The sequence below is a fragment of the Lithobates pipiens genome, unplaced genomic scaffold (genome assembly GCF_037356315.1).
Source record: "Lithobates pipiens isolate NorthernLeopardFrog02 unplaced genomic scaffold, aLitPip1_a1.2 Scaffold_22, whole genome shotgun sequence".
In the NCBI taxonomy this organism is placed as follows: domain Eukaryota; kingdom Metazoa; phylum Chordata; class Amphibia; order Anura; family Ranidae; genus Lithobates; species Lithobates pipiens.
Genome location: NW_027507784.1, coordinates 97757617 through 97770511, shown reverse-complemented (window position 1 = coordinate 97770511; position 12895 = coordinate 97757617). Strand labels below are relative to the sequence as shown.

At 45.2% G+C, this 12895-nt stretch overlaps 1 protein-coding gene across 4 annotated transcripts in view; it reads right to left on the bottom strand.

Annotated features, from left to right (window-relative positions):
* Positions 1-5407, bottom strand: part of UBR3 (ubiquitin protein ligase E3 component n-recognin 3) — a 301116-nt gene extending 295709 nt beyond the window's left edge. For all 4 annotated transcript variants that reach the window (XM_077447962.1, XM_077447963.1, XM_077447964.1 and 1 more), the window contains exon 1: positions 4893-5407. In XM_077447962.1, coding sequence (XP_077304088.1) covers positions 4893-5320 — 428 coding nt within the window. In that variant the 5' untranslated portion in view covers positions 5321-5407. The remainder of the gene's footprint in view (positions 1-4892) is intronic.
* Positions 5408-12895: the final 7488 nt, after the last annotated feature.

Below are 12895 nucleotides of genomic sequence, written 5' to 3'. Positions count from 1 at the left end.
CCCACCTCTTCTATTCCTGTACTAGGGCGGTCACATGTACACCAGACACTGGCAAGCCCAGATCCTGCTTCACACGTCGGCATAAAGGAACAATATTCTGTCAACTCAAGGTCTTCGAGAAAGACTCATTATGTGATCCTCCCGTATCGTAATCAATGTTTCAGATTTGTAGGACTGGGTGTATACAAGGCCTCATACACACTGGGTGTAAAGCTCCCAGATCCCAGCATTCAGGTGCAGGCACTCCGTCTAGCCCACAGCCAGCAAACCTGTAAAACTCTAGTAGAGGCTGAAGGCTGCTGGGGATGGACAGTGCACCGAGTGGTACCGACAATTATGGCAGTGTGTGCCCAGAGATGAATGCCCAGCATGCAGAATTCTTACATTCCCAGTATTTGACTCTGGGCACATAACGCCCTAAACCTACACGCCACTCGGCGCATCCGCCATAAACCTACACGCCATGTACACGCCACACACAGGAGTGTTCTGTCAGATATGGCGACCCATCAGAATTGGTAATGGAAGTGACATTCCGTCGCCAGCCACCATCTTGCTACAACTGACACTTAGAGCTGAGCAATTAATCCTCAAGAATTGTTATCGCAATTTATTCTTGATAAAAGTGTTTTGCAATTGTTTCAAAGAATTCTCTCTGCTCTTCTGAAGCCACAGCTGTCAAAAGAAAAGAAGAAAAAAAAACTGGGCAGCCTGCCAAGAATCACAACTTTCTTTAGCAGTGTAACTAAGTCTAAACATTGTAACAATTTGTCAATAAAATTTAACCACTTAAACACTAAGTGCCCGTTCACACTACCGCGACTTGTGAGGCGACTTAGCCGCCTGACAAGTCGCGCTCCATTCTGTACTATGGAACCGTTCTAATAGGAGTGACTCAAGTCGCTCCGACTTAGAAAAAAGGTTCCTGTACTATTTTTGGGGCGACTTCAGGCGACTTGCATTGACTTCTATACAGAAGTCATTTTGCAAGTCGCCGCTGAAGTCATGTGCAGGTCGCGTCTGTGAGTCGCGCTGCAAGTCGTGTCGCCCCTGTGTGAACGGGCACTTAACCTTTTTCTGACATTTGTTGGTTTTAAGTTAAAATCATTTTTTTTTTTAACTAGAAAATTACTTAGAACCCCCAAACATACACATATTATATATATATATATATATATATATATATATATATATATATATATATATATATATATATATATATATATATATATATATATATATATATATATATATATATACACATACACACATATTTTAGTAGACACCCTAGAGAATAAAATAGTGGTTGTAGCAATATTTTATGTCACGCTGTGCTTGCGCAGTGGTCTTTCAAATGCAATTTTTTTGGGGGAAAAAATTACTTTAAATTAATAAAAACTAATCCGTAAAGTTAACCCATTTTTTTTTTTTTTTTGCATAATGTGAAAGATTTTACATGGCCAGAATCATGATCTTTTTATTCTAAGCAAGAAAATCATGCAGCTTTACCCGCACTCTTCCACTGTAACGATACAGAAGGGGCAAGCAGACATCTTGTTACACCCACCGAGGTTTTACATTTCATTGTTCTTTTTAACAGTAAACAGAGCTTATAAAAGGTCAAATAGAGTATTTAAAAATCTGACAGACTGTTTAGATGTTGAATTTTAAAAGCAGCAGAAAACTTGCTGACCTTACAGGTTTGCTATTGTGACAGAACATCGCTGCTTTTATAATTCAACATGTAAACAGTCCGATGGATTTCTAAATAGTACTTTTCACCATATAAGCTCAGTTTCCTGTTAAAAACCGTGAAATGCAAAACTCCGGTGGGTGTAACAAGATGTCAACTTGCCCTCTTCTCAGGGTATCGTTACTGTGGAGGAGTGCCGGGTGTAGCAAAATGGCGGCGACGAAATGTTACTTTCGTTACCAATTCTGACGGGTCGCCTAATCTGACGGAACACGGGCAAAAAAAAACAGGTTTTAGCTGAGAAAACATCTGATGGGTTTTTTTGCTCTGTGTGCCTTCCTGGTTAGGCCTCGTGCTCAGTTTTCAGACGTACAGCGTTTTGTTTTACTGATCTAAAATGCAGCCCATTGTGTCTGTATACACAGGCACCTAAGCAAGAGAGATCTGCATTGCCGGTCTGTATTCTGGAGCCCATACACTCAAATACTTCCAACATAAACATCTCAAATGGCGTCCTGAAATGCTGATGTTCAAAACATTAGTACTATGTGCAAGAGACCTGAGAAAACACAACCAGATTTGTGTGTAGGTGTCACATGGACAGGAAGTAAAGAGAAATCTCCATGATGGGTTACAGAAAAATCTTTTTCCCCAAAAATGACAGCTAATAAAAAGGCACACAGGGTGTCGCTCCCCTCCGCACGCACAGCACACAGGGTGTCGCTCCCCTTCCCACGCACAGCACACAGGGTGTCAATTAATACACAGTTCCGGGGTGTATGCTGGGTGTTGTGAAGGGTGTATACAGTGGGATATTGTGTGGGGTCAATGAGGATGGAGTGTACAGAGCTGAGTGTGTTGTGTTGTATGGGGTGTGCTGGTGTACAGAGTTGGGGTCATTGCATGGGGTGTATGATGGGTGTGGCGTGGGGTGTACACAGTTGGCTACGGTGTGGGATGTGTATTTAGGTGTACATTGCAGTGTATCCCAGGTGTTGTGAAAAGTACACACAGTGGGGTGTGGTGTGAGGATTATACAGTGGGCTGTATATTCCAGGTTTGAAGTGGGGAGCATTGGGGTACGGTATGGTGTATTGTAGTGGGGTGTATTGTATTGCACACAATGAGGTGCACTACAATGTGTGGATAATAGTGGGGTGTACAGTAGAGGCTTGTACTGTATTGGAGTGTACATTCTGGGTGCAGTGTACAGTAGTGGGGTGGATAGTAGTGGGGCATACATTCCGGGTGCAGTGGACAGTAGTGGGGCGTACATTCAGGGTGCAGTGGACAGTAGTGGGGCGTACATTCCGGGTGCAGTGGACAGTAGTGGGGCGTACATTCCGGGTGCAGTGGACAGTAGTGGGGCGTACATTCCGGGTGCAGTGGACAGTAGTGGGGCGTACATTCCGGGTGCAGTGGACAGTAGTGGGGCGTACATTCCGGGTGCAGTGGACAGTAGCGGGGTGGATAGTAGTGGGGCATACATTCCGGGTGCAGTGGACAGTAGTGGGGCGTACATTCCGGGTGCAGTGGACAGTAGTGGGGTGGATAGTAGTGGGGTGTACATTCTGGGTGCAGTGGACAGTAGTGGGGTGGATAGTAGTGGGGCGTACATTCCGGGTGCAGTGGACAGTAGCAGGGTGGATAGTAGTGGGGTGTACATTCTGGGTGCAGTGGACAGTAGTGGGGTGTATATTCTGGGTGTAGCGTACTGTGGGGCGTACTCAGTGAGGTGGATAGAAGCAGGGTGCACTGTATTGGGGTGTACATTCCGGGTGCGGTGGACAGTAGTGGGGTGGATAGTAGTGGGGTGTACATTCTAGGTGCGGTGGACAGTAGTGGGGCGTACATTCTGGGTGCGGTGAACAGTAGTGGGGTGGATAGTAGTGGGGCGTACATTCTGGGTGCGGTGGACAGTAGTGGGGTGGATAGTAGTGGGGCGTACATTCTGGGTGCGGTGCACAGTAGTGGGGTGGATAGTAGTGGGGCGTATATTCTGGGTGCGGTGCACAGTAGTGGGGTGGATAGTAGTGGGGCGTATATTCTGGGTGCAGTGGACAGTAGTGGGGTGTATATTCTGGGTGTAGTGTACTGTGGGGTGTACTCAGTGAGGTGGATAGAAGCAGGGTGCACTGTATTGGGGTGTACATTCTGGGTGCGGTGGACAGTAGTGGGGTGTACTTGAGTTGGGTGGATAGTAGTGGGGGCTACTATATTGGGGTGTACACTGTATTGGGGTGTACACAATCTGGTGCACTGTAGTGGGGTGTACATTCCAAGTGAGATGTACTGCATTGGAGTGCACTGTATTGGGGTGTACAGTAGTGGGGTGCACATTCTGGGTGCGGTGGACAGTAGTGGGGTGGACAGTAGTGGGGCGTACATTCTGGGTGCGGTGGACAGTAGTGGGGTGGATAGTAGTGGGGCGTACATTCTGGGTGCGGTGGACAGTAGTGGGGTGGATAGTAGTGGGGCGTACATTCTGGGTGCGGTGGACAGTAGTGGGGTGGATAGTAGTGGGGCGTACATTCTGGGTGCGGTGGACAGTAGTGGGGTGGATAGTAGTGGGGCGTACATTCTGGGTGCGGTGGACAGTAGTGGGGTGGATAGTAGTGGGGCGTACATTCTGGGTGCGGTGGACAGTAATGGGGTGGATAATAGTGGGGCGTATATTCTGGGTGCGGTGGACAGTAGTGGGGTGGATAGTAGTGGGGCGTACATTCTGGGTGCGGTGGACAGTAGTGGGGTGGATAGTAGTGGGGCGTACATTCTGGGTGCGGTGGACAGTAATGGGGTGGATAATAGTGGGGCGTATATTCTGGGTGCAGTGGACAGTAGTGGGGTGTATATTCTGGGTGTAGTGTACTGTGGGGCGTACTCAGTGAGGTGGATAGAAGCAGGGTGCACTGTATTGGGGTGTACATTCTGGGTGCGGTGGACAGTAGTGGGGTGTACTTGAGTTGGGTGGATAGTAGTGGGGGCTACTATATTGGGGTGTACACTGTATTGGGGTGTACACAATCTGGTGCACTGTAGTGGGGTGTACATTCCAAGTGAGATGTACTGCATTGGAGTGCACTGTATTGGGGTGTACAGTAGTGGGGTGCACATTCAGGGGGCGGTGTACATTAGTGGGGTACACATTCCGGGTGCGGTAAACTATAGTGGGGTGCACATTCCGGGTGTCCCGACTCACCCGCTCTCCCTCATGACGTTGCTGTCCCCGCAGTCACACGCCCCCCCGGCCTGGCTCCGGAACATGTTGAAGTCGTGTCCGGCATGCTCGCCCTGGTTGAAGCACTCGGCACACAAGGACATACACGGGGAGATGCCGCACGTCCGGCAGCGGTAGGCCACGAAGTTGGCGGTCCACACCAGGCCGCACAGGGTGGCGTTGTCATAGGAACGGACCGCCTGACAGAAGTCCTCGAACTTGTCCCCTCCGGCCAGCAGCGAGCGGCACCAGTCCAGGGCCTCCCCGGCCGGCCGCTCCGCGCTCAGCACCCAGTCCAGCAACTCGTTCAGCTGATCCCGGCTCCGTTCCCCCCGGCTCAGCTCTCCCTTCAGCCGGGCCGCCGTCACCTCCCTATCCCGGCACAGAGGCGGCGGAGATTCAGCCGCCATGATGACTCCTCCGAGCTCCTCACCGCTCCGCTTTACTTTTGTTATCTTCCATACACGGCGCTCCGCCGGATCTCGCGAGAACTGAGCCGCCTCCTGTCACTTCTCAGCCCCCGGCACTGACAGCAGAAGGAGGGGGGGAGTCACGTGATACACTGACAGCTCCACACTGACAGCACATGGGGACACTGATAGATCCATACTGATATAACATGGAGGCACTGATAGAGCCACACTGATATAACATGGGAACACTGATAGATCCACACTGATATAACATGGGGGCCTTGATAGATCCACACTGATATAACATGGGAACATTGATAGATCCACACTGATATAACATGGAGGCACTGATAGAGCCACACTGATATAACATGGAGGCACTGATAGATCCACACTGATATAACATGGAGGCACTGATAGATCCACACTGATATAACATGGAGGCACTGATAGAGCCACACTGATATAGCATGGGAACATTGATAGATCCACACTGATATAACATGGGGGCCTTGATAGATCCACACTGATATAACATAGGGGCCTTGATAGATCCACACTGATATAACATGGCAATATTGATAGATCCACACTGATATAACATGGGGGCCTTGATAGATCCACACTGATATAACATGGGAACACTGATATAACATGGCAACATTGATAGATCCACACTGATATAACATGGAGGCACTGATAGAGCCACACTGATATAACATGGCAACATTGATAGATCCACACTGATATAACATGGGGGCCTTGATAGATCCACACTGATATAACATGGGGGCCTTGATAGATCCACACTGATATAACAGGGGGGCCTTGATAGATCCACACTGATATAACAGGGGGGCCTTGATAGATCCACACTGATATAACAGGGGGGCCTTGATAGATCCACACTGATATAACATGGGAACACTGATATAACATGGCAACATTGATAGATCCACACTGATATAACATGGAGGCACTGATAGAGCCACACTGATATAACAAGGGAACACTGATAGATCCACACTGATATAACATGGGGGCACTGATAGAGCCACACTGATATAACATGGGAACACTGATAGATCCACACTGATATAACATGGGAACATTGATAGATCCACACTGATATAACATGGATATATTGATAGAGCCACACTGATATAACATGGGGGCACTGATAGATCCAGACTGATATAACATGGGAACACTGATATATCCACACTGATATAACATGGGGGCACTGATAGAGCCACACCGATAACATGGAGTCACTGATAGAGCCACACTGATAACATGGAGTCACTGATAGAGCCACACTGATAACATGGAGTCACTGATAGAGCCACACTGATAACATGGAGTCACTGATAGAGCCACACTGATAACATGGGGTCATTGATAGAGCCACACTGATATAACATGGAGTCAATGATAGAGCCACACTGATATAACGTGGGAACATTGATAGAGCCACACTGATATAACATGGGGGCACTGAAACCTCCACACTGATGCCACTGATATGGTGAATGTGTACACTGGCAGCTCCACACTATAGACATAGGTACACTGACAGTTCCAGACCACGCTCTGCTCCATATACATTTAGACACTTAAGCCTCGTACACATGATCGCATATTCTGCAGACAAAACCTCAGACTTTTGTCCGTTGGCTTTGGCCCCAAACTTGTCTTGCATACAAACGGCAAGGAATTGTCAGCCAAGAAACGCGAACGTAGTGACGTACTGCGTGTTTTTTCAGCTCTTTAGTGCCAACCTTTGGGCTCCTTCTGCTAATTTTGTGTTAGAAGTTTGTTAAGTGTTGATTGGCGCTTTTCATTTTGTTTCTGAAAGCCTTTGCTGCGGGAGCTCCAGGAGAATAATCCGGGTGATTTTCTGAATTATCTCCGGATGACAGACCCCTGCTTTCACCAACTCTTGGCATTGTTGACTCCCTATATTAAGAAGCAGGACACATGCATGAGGCTTTTATTTTATTTTTTGGTTGAATAATAATGATTTGATTTGTTATATTTTCTATATTTTTGGATGCATAGAATGCACTTTTTAGTTAAGTTCTATTGGCAGATAGCATGTCTAATTTTATTTGTTTTCTTTTTTTAATGCACAATAAAAACAAATGTGGAGAATAATACTTGGCTTTGTGTTTTACATCAAATTACAGTTTGGGAGTAGGCAATTATATTTAAAAAAAAAAATACAATGTAAAATGAACAAGGGACGCCAACATAGTTGTATCTTTGATCTTAAAAAACTATAGGATAATGGTGTTGTGGTAACTTGCATCAAAAAAAAAAAAAAAACAAGCATAATAATATTATTCTTGATATTACTTGAAAAATAAAGCCTTTGAAAATACATTTGGCAGAACTCCATCAGTATCACCAGCAAAGCAGCTTCATTATTATCCCATTAAAGAAGAGAATGTGCGCTGCATTTTGAGATTTCATAATTTGCCGCGTTACGAATGTTAATTCTCCATTATGAACGCTAGTTTACAAGACCGACCGCTATTGGCTCATCCTTGCTTCCGAGCATGCTTGTTTGGACTTTTGTCCAACGGACTTGTGTACACACGCTCAGGAAATCTGACAGACATCTGTCCGCAGAAAATTTTAAAATGCCATCCAACATTTGTCTGCAGAAAATCCGATAACAATTGTCTGATGGAGCATACACACTGTCGTCACACAATTCCCATCGGAAAATCCGATCGTGTGTACGAGGCTTTACACAGAGCACAACAAAGCAAAATGACAGTTCAGCAGTGACATGTCTCTGGTAATGACTTTACATTGTTGGCAGCTCCATCATACACCGACATCATACAAACACTGACAGCTCCATCATACACAGACATCATACAGACACTGACAGCTCCATCATACACCGACATCATACAGACACTGACAGCTCCATCATACACCGACATCATACAGACACTGACAGCTCCATCATACACAGACATCATACTGACACTGACAGCTCCATCATACACAGACATCATACAGACACTGACAGCTCCATCATACACAGACAATGGCACCTCCATCATACACAGACATCATACACAGACACTGACACCTCCATCATATACAGACATCATACAGACACCGACTGCTCCATCATTCACAGACATCATACAGACACTGACAGCTCCATCATACACATACATCATACAGGCACCGACTGCTCCATCATTCACAGACATCATACACAGACAGTGACACCTCCATCATTCAGACGTCGACTGCTCCATCATACACAGACAGTGACACCTCCATCATACACAGACAGTGACACCTCCATCATACATAGATATCATACAGACACTGACAGTGCCATCATACACAGACAACATACACAGACACTGCCAGCGCCATCATACACAGACACCTACACCTCCATCATACAGACACTGACAGCGCTATCATACACAGACACTGACATCAGCATCATATACAGACATCGTACAAACACTGACATCTCCATCATACAGACACTGACAGCTTCCTGACTACCAGCTACCTCCCCGGACATTAGACATTTTTTTCAACTTTCCATCTATTAAATTTTCTGCCATTGTTGTTTTAACTTTGGATAGTAAAACTTTTTTTTTTCTGCCAGTGAATACCTTTTACAGCCAACTTCCTGCTTCTTGTCTGGTAAAAAGCCTAGGCTTATGACATTATGCACAGCTCTCTCTCTCACTCTCCTGAGAGTTTGCCAGGAAGGGAGGGGGGAATGAGTCATAAGAGGGCCAATGAGAGCTGCAGAGCTGTAGGCGTGCCTCTGTGTAAATCCAGGAAGTGAACCAGCTTCCCACAGTTAAAATGGTTGCAGCCAGACTCAGTGGAGGGAGATTTCTGCAGTATATTTGGCAAGTACAGAATCACAGCATATATAAGATAATACGCAAAGTGGTTGGAGGGAAGCTTCAGAATGGCAAAGATGTTTTTATTAGAAATGATGTGAGCAGACTGCAGTTCCTCTTTTATTATATCTTTATTGCACCTGTCTGATCAATCCCTTGAAGCGAAACGTTACCCATAATAGCTTGATAAAAAAAAACAATAATAATTCTGCTACTAAAATTAGTGTGTACTGTAAATTGCCTCCAGCATTGCTCCTGTTTCTTCTTGCTGCAGGCTGCTATTTTTCTGAAGCCCAGAACCCCCTGAACAGTAGTAAATCATAAAGCAGAACTAAACCCATCAATTTATCGGTTTAAAAAAACAGTTAGATTCCTGGAATGCTGGGATTGCTAACTGTCATATTTGCTTGTGTCCTCAACCAAACTGGCAAATCAAATGGCTGGTGTCATAACTGATCACATATGCAGCGCCATGGTAGTTGCAGATAAAACAGAAGCAGCTTCCTTGGCTGTAAAGGATAGGAGGATTTAATTCCACTTTCATTTAAGGCTGTCAGCAGATCGGCCTCGACAAACTCAGCACTGCCTAAAAATGGAGAGCAACTGAGCATGTGCAGAGCGACGTGAGACAGTGTATTACGGGATTGTAAACAGTATAGACCAGAGTTTCTCAACCAGGGTACCATGGAATCCAAGGGTTCCTCCAGAGGTTGCTAGGGGTTCCTTGAGCAATTTCTGCCTCTCAGATGACCTCCCACTGACACCATTGATCTTTTTATCTATCTGTAAGGAGCGTTCTTCCCACTGACCATCACACTAATGTTTCATAAGCTGCAGATATAGTGTTTTGTAGATGGGGTTCCCTGAGACCAGAAAATAATTTCCAGGGTTCCTCTATGTTGAAAAAGTTGAGAAAGGCTGGTATAGACACTTATTTTTAATGCTATACCTGCAAAAGGGGCCAGCCGGAAGTCATCTAGCAGGACTTCATTTTCTGCCTACAGTTCCACTTTAAGTAGAACTAAAAACAAACCTTTTTATTTTTGCAACAATCTATAATTTATGTTGCTTTCTTCCCCCCTTCAGCAACAGTCAATTTTAAAGCCGTCAGCTGATCAGCCTCTAGTGGCTGTGATTTTAGGCACAAAGCCAAAAATGGAGAGCAACTGAGCATGTGCAGAGCAAGGTGATACAGTGTATTGTGTATTACTGCAGCAGTCCCCAACCTTTTTGGCACAAGGGACCGATTTCACGGCTGCCATTCAAGGAGTCTGTTCCCAGCCCCTGTTTACAGCAGTCTCCCTCTTATATCAGTGTCCCCTTCACATCACAGCCCTCCTTCATAGTGTCCCTTTTAACATTAATGTAAATGGGGCAGAGTAATGTAAAGGGTACTACTCTCTAAGGGGGTACTGGTATGTAAAGGGGACTGCTATATAAGGGGGCACTGTAATGTAAAGGGGACTGCTCTCTAAGGGGGCACTGTAATGTAAAAGGGACTGCTCTCTAAGGGGGCACTGTAATGTAAAGTAAAGGGGACTGCTCTATAAGGGGGCACTGTAATGTAAAGGGGAGCATAATTATTAACCACTTATGGACCACCCACCGTGGATATAGGTCACTTCTTTGACATTAAACACCGGAGTTATGACAGCTTCTAGCTGCCATAACCCGGTATATTTTTCCACAGTGGGCAATTCTCTTTCACATAAAAGTGGTCCCAGCGGCTGATTCACCATGAGATCATTTTTATGGGTGGTGGGAGAACTGCCCCCCCTTTCCCACCACTTCCCGGTCGTTTCCGCCGCTTCAATTGGATCCGATGGACTGATGGCCCCTTTCCACGTGATCAGCTGTCAGCCAATGACAGCTGATCACGTGATGTAAACAGAAGATCTGATAGCGTGAGGGTAAAAAAAAGCTGGTCACGAACGTCTGTGAGAGGGACATCGGTCCCTCACACAGAGAGCCGCTACTTCCTTGTCTGTGCCCACCAGTGTCACGTAGCAGTGCCCACCATTGCCACCTATCAGTACCCACCAGTGTGCACAGTGCCACCTACCAGTGCCCACCAGTGCTGCCAATCAATGCCCATCAGTGCCACCGATCATTGTCACCTCCCAATGCCAACTATCAGTGCCCTTCAGTGCCGCCTCATCAGCGCCATCTTATCAGTGCAGCCTATAAGTGCAATGAAGAAGAAAAGTTAGCTGTTTTCAAAAAAAAAAAATTCAACATTTTTGGTATTTTTTTCAGTTTTTTTTTGAAAAAAAAAATCCAGCAGTGATTAAATACCACAAAAAGAAAGATCCATTTGTGTGAAAAAAATATATAAAAATTTCATTTGGGCACAGTGTAACATGACCGTGCAATTGTCATTCAAAGTGCGACAGCACTGAAAGCTGAAAATTGGCCTGGGTAGGAAGGGGGTTTAAGTGCCCAGTAGGAAAGTGGTTAAATATGCCCTGTCATGCTTATTTTTAATACAAGAAATGTTTACATTCCTTGTATTAGGAATTAAAGTGATCAACATTTTTTACTATAGCGCCATGCTTTGGGATTTGGAGTTTTTCATTCGCACAGAGCTAAGGGTCCCTTCACACCACAATACAGTGCACCTCATTGTATGTGTTTTCATGCATTGAGGCACACTTTGTAAGGCAATCCATTCATACTGAATGCCCCGTGATCACACTTCTATTATGGATTTGCCATCAGCTGTGTGGCACAAGAGTCTTCCCATATGATCCATCTGATTTATGTCCTTTCTCTTTGGCCCTTACAATGTATAGGCCTTGGTAGACCTGACCACATAAATTCCAGCCTGTAATTCCATTTTCTGTGCTTTGAATTTGATAGCCACTGGGTTTTCTTATACCCTCTGTTAAAATAAAACTGTCCGGATAGTAAAACCAGTGTAAAATGATGCCTCTTTGGAAAGTAGGCACTCCGAAGGTGATCTATTTTTTCCACAATTCTTCTGAATAAAGAAACAAGTTGGTACCAACAGGGTTAAAACATGGAGCTTGGTATTGACTTACTAGACACAGAGCTTTCAGGTCATACACTGAGGAAGGAGAGATGAAGGGGTTAATTAATATACAGGTTATATATAATGGTAGAATAGAGACATACCTCCCAACTTTTTGAGAGGGTAATGAGGGACACCTACTAGCAAAAGTATGTAGGCATAGGACACACCCCTTTCCACACCTCTTAAAGTAGAATTAACCTCAAAAATAGATTAATTAAACCCACAAGGTCTTTTTTTTAACCACTACTATTCTATTAGATTGACATTTACAAATGCTGCAGTTTAGAAATTGAATGAAAGGTTTAGCACTGGGAAACATTTTTTGAAAGATAAAAAGTGCATTTTATATACAACTATATAGATCAGACCACAATAAGGGACAAATGAGGCAGAAAGCGGGACAGAGGGACATTGCTCCAAATCAGGGACAGTTGGGCGCTATGTAGAGGTGGAGGGTTAATGTACAGATGTGCAAGATGAGGCTAGGTTCACACTTGTGCTGTTTCCCTGCGACTGCATTGATCATTCATTTAAATGGACTACTTTATCTACTGAACGTGTAGACAAAATGTCCCTGTACAAGACGCAGCCACAGGCAAACCACATAGTGCCACGCCCAGTATGGGGGAAACCGTGCTG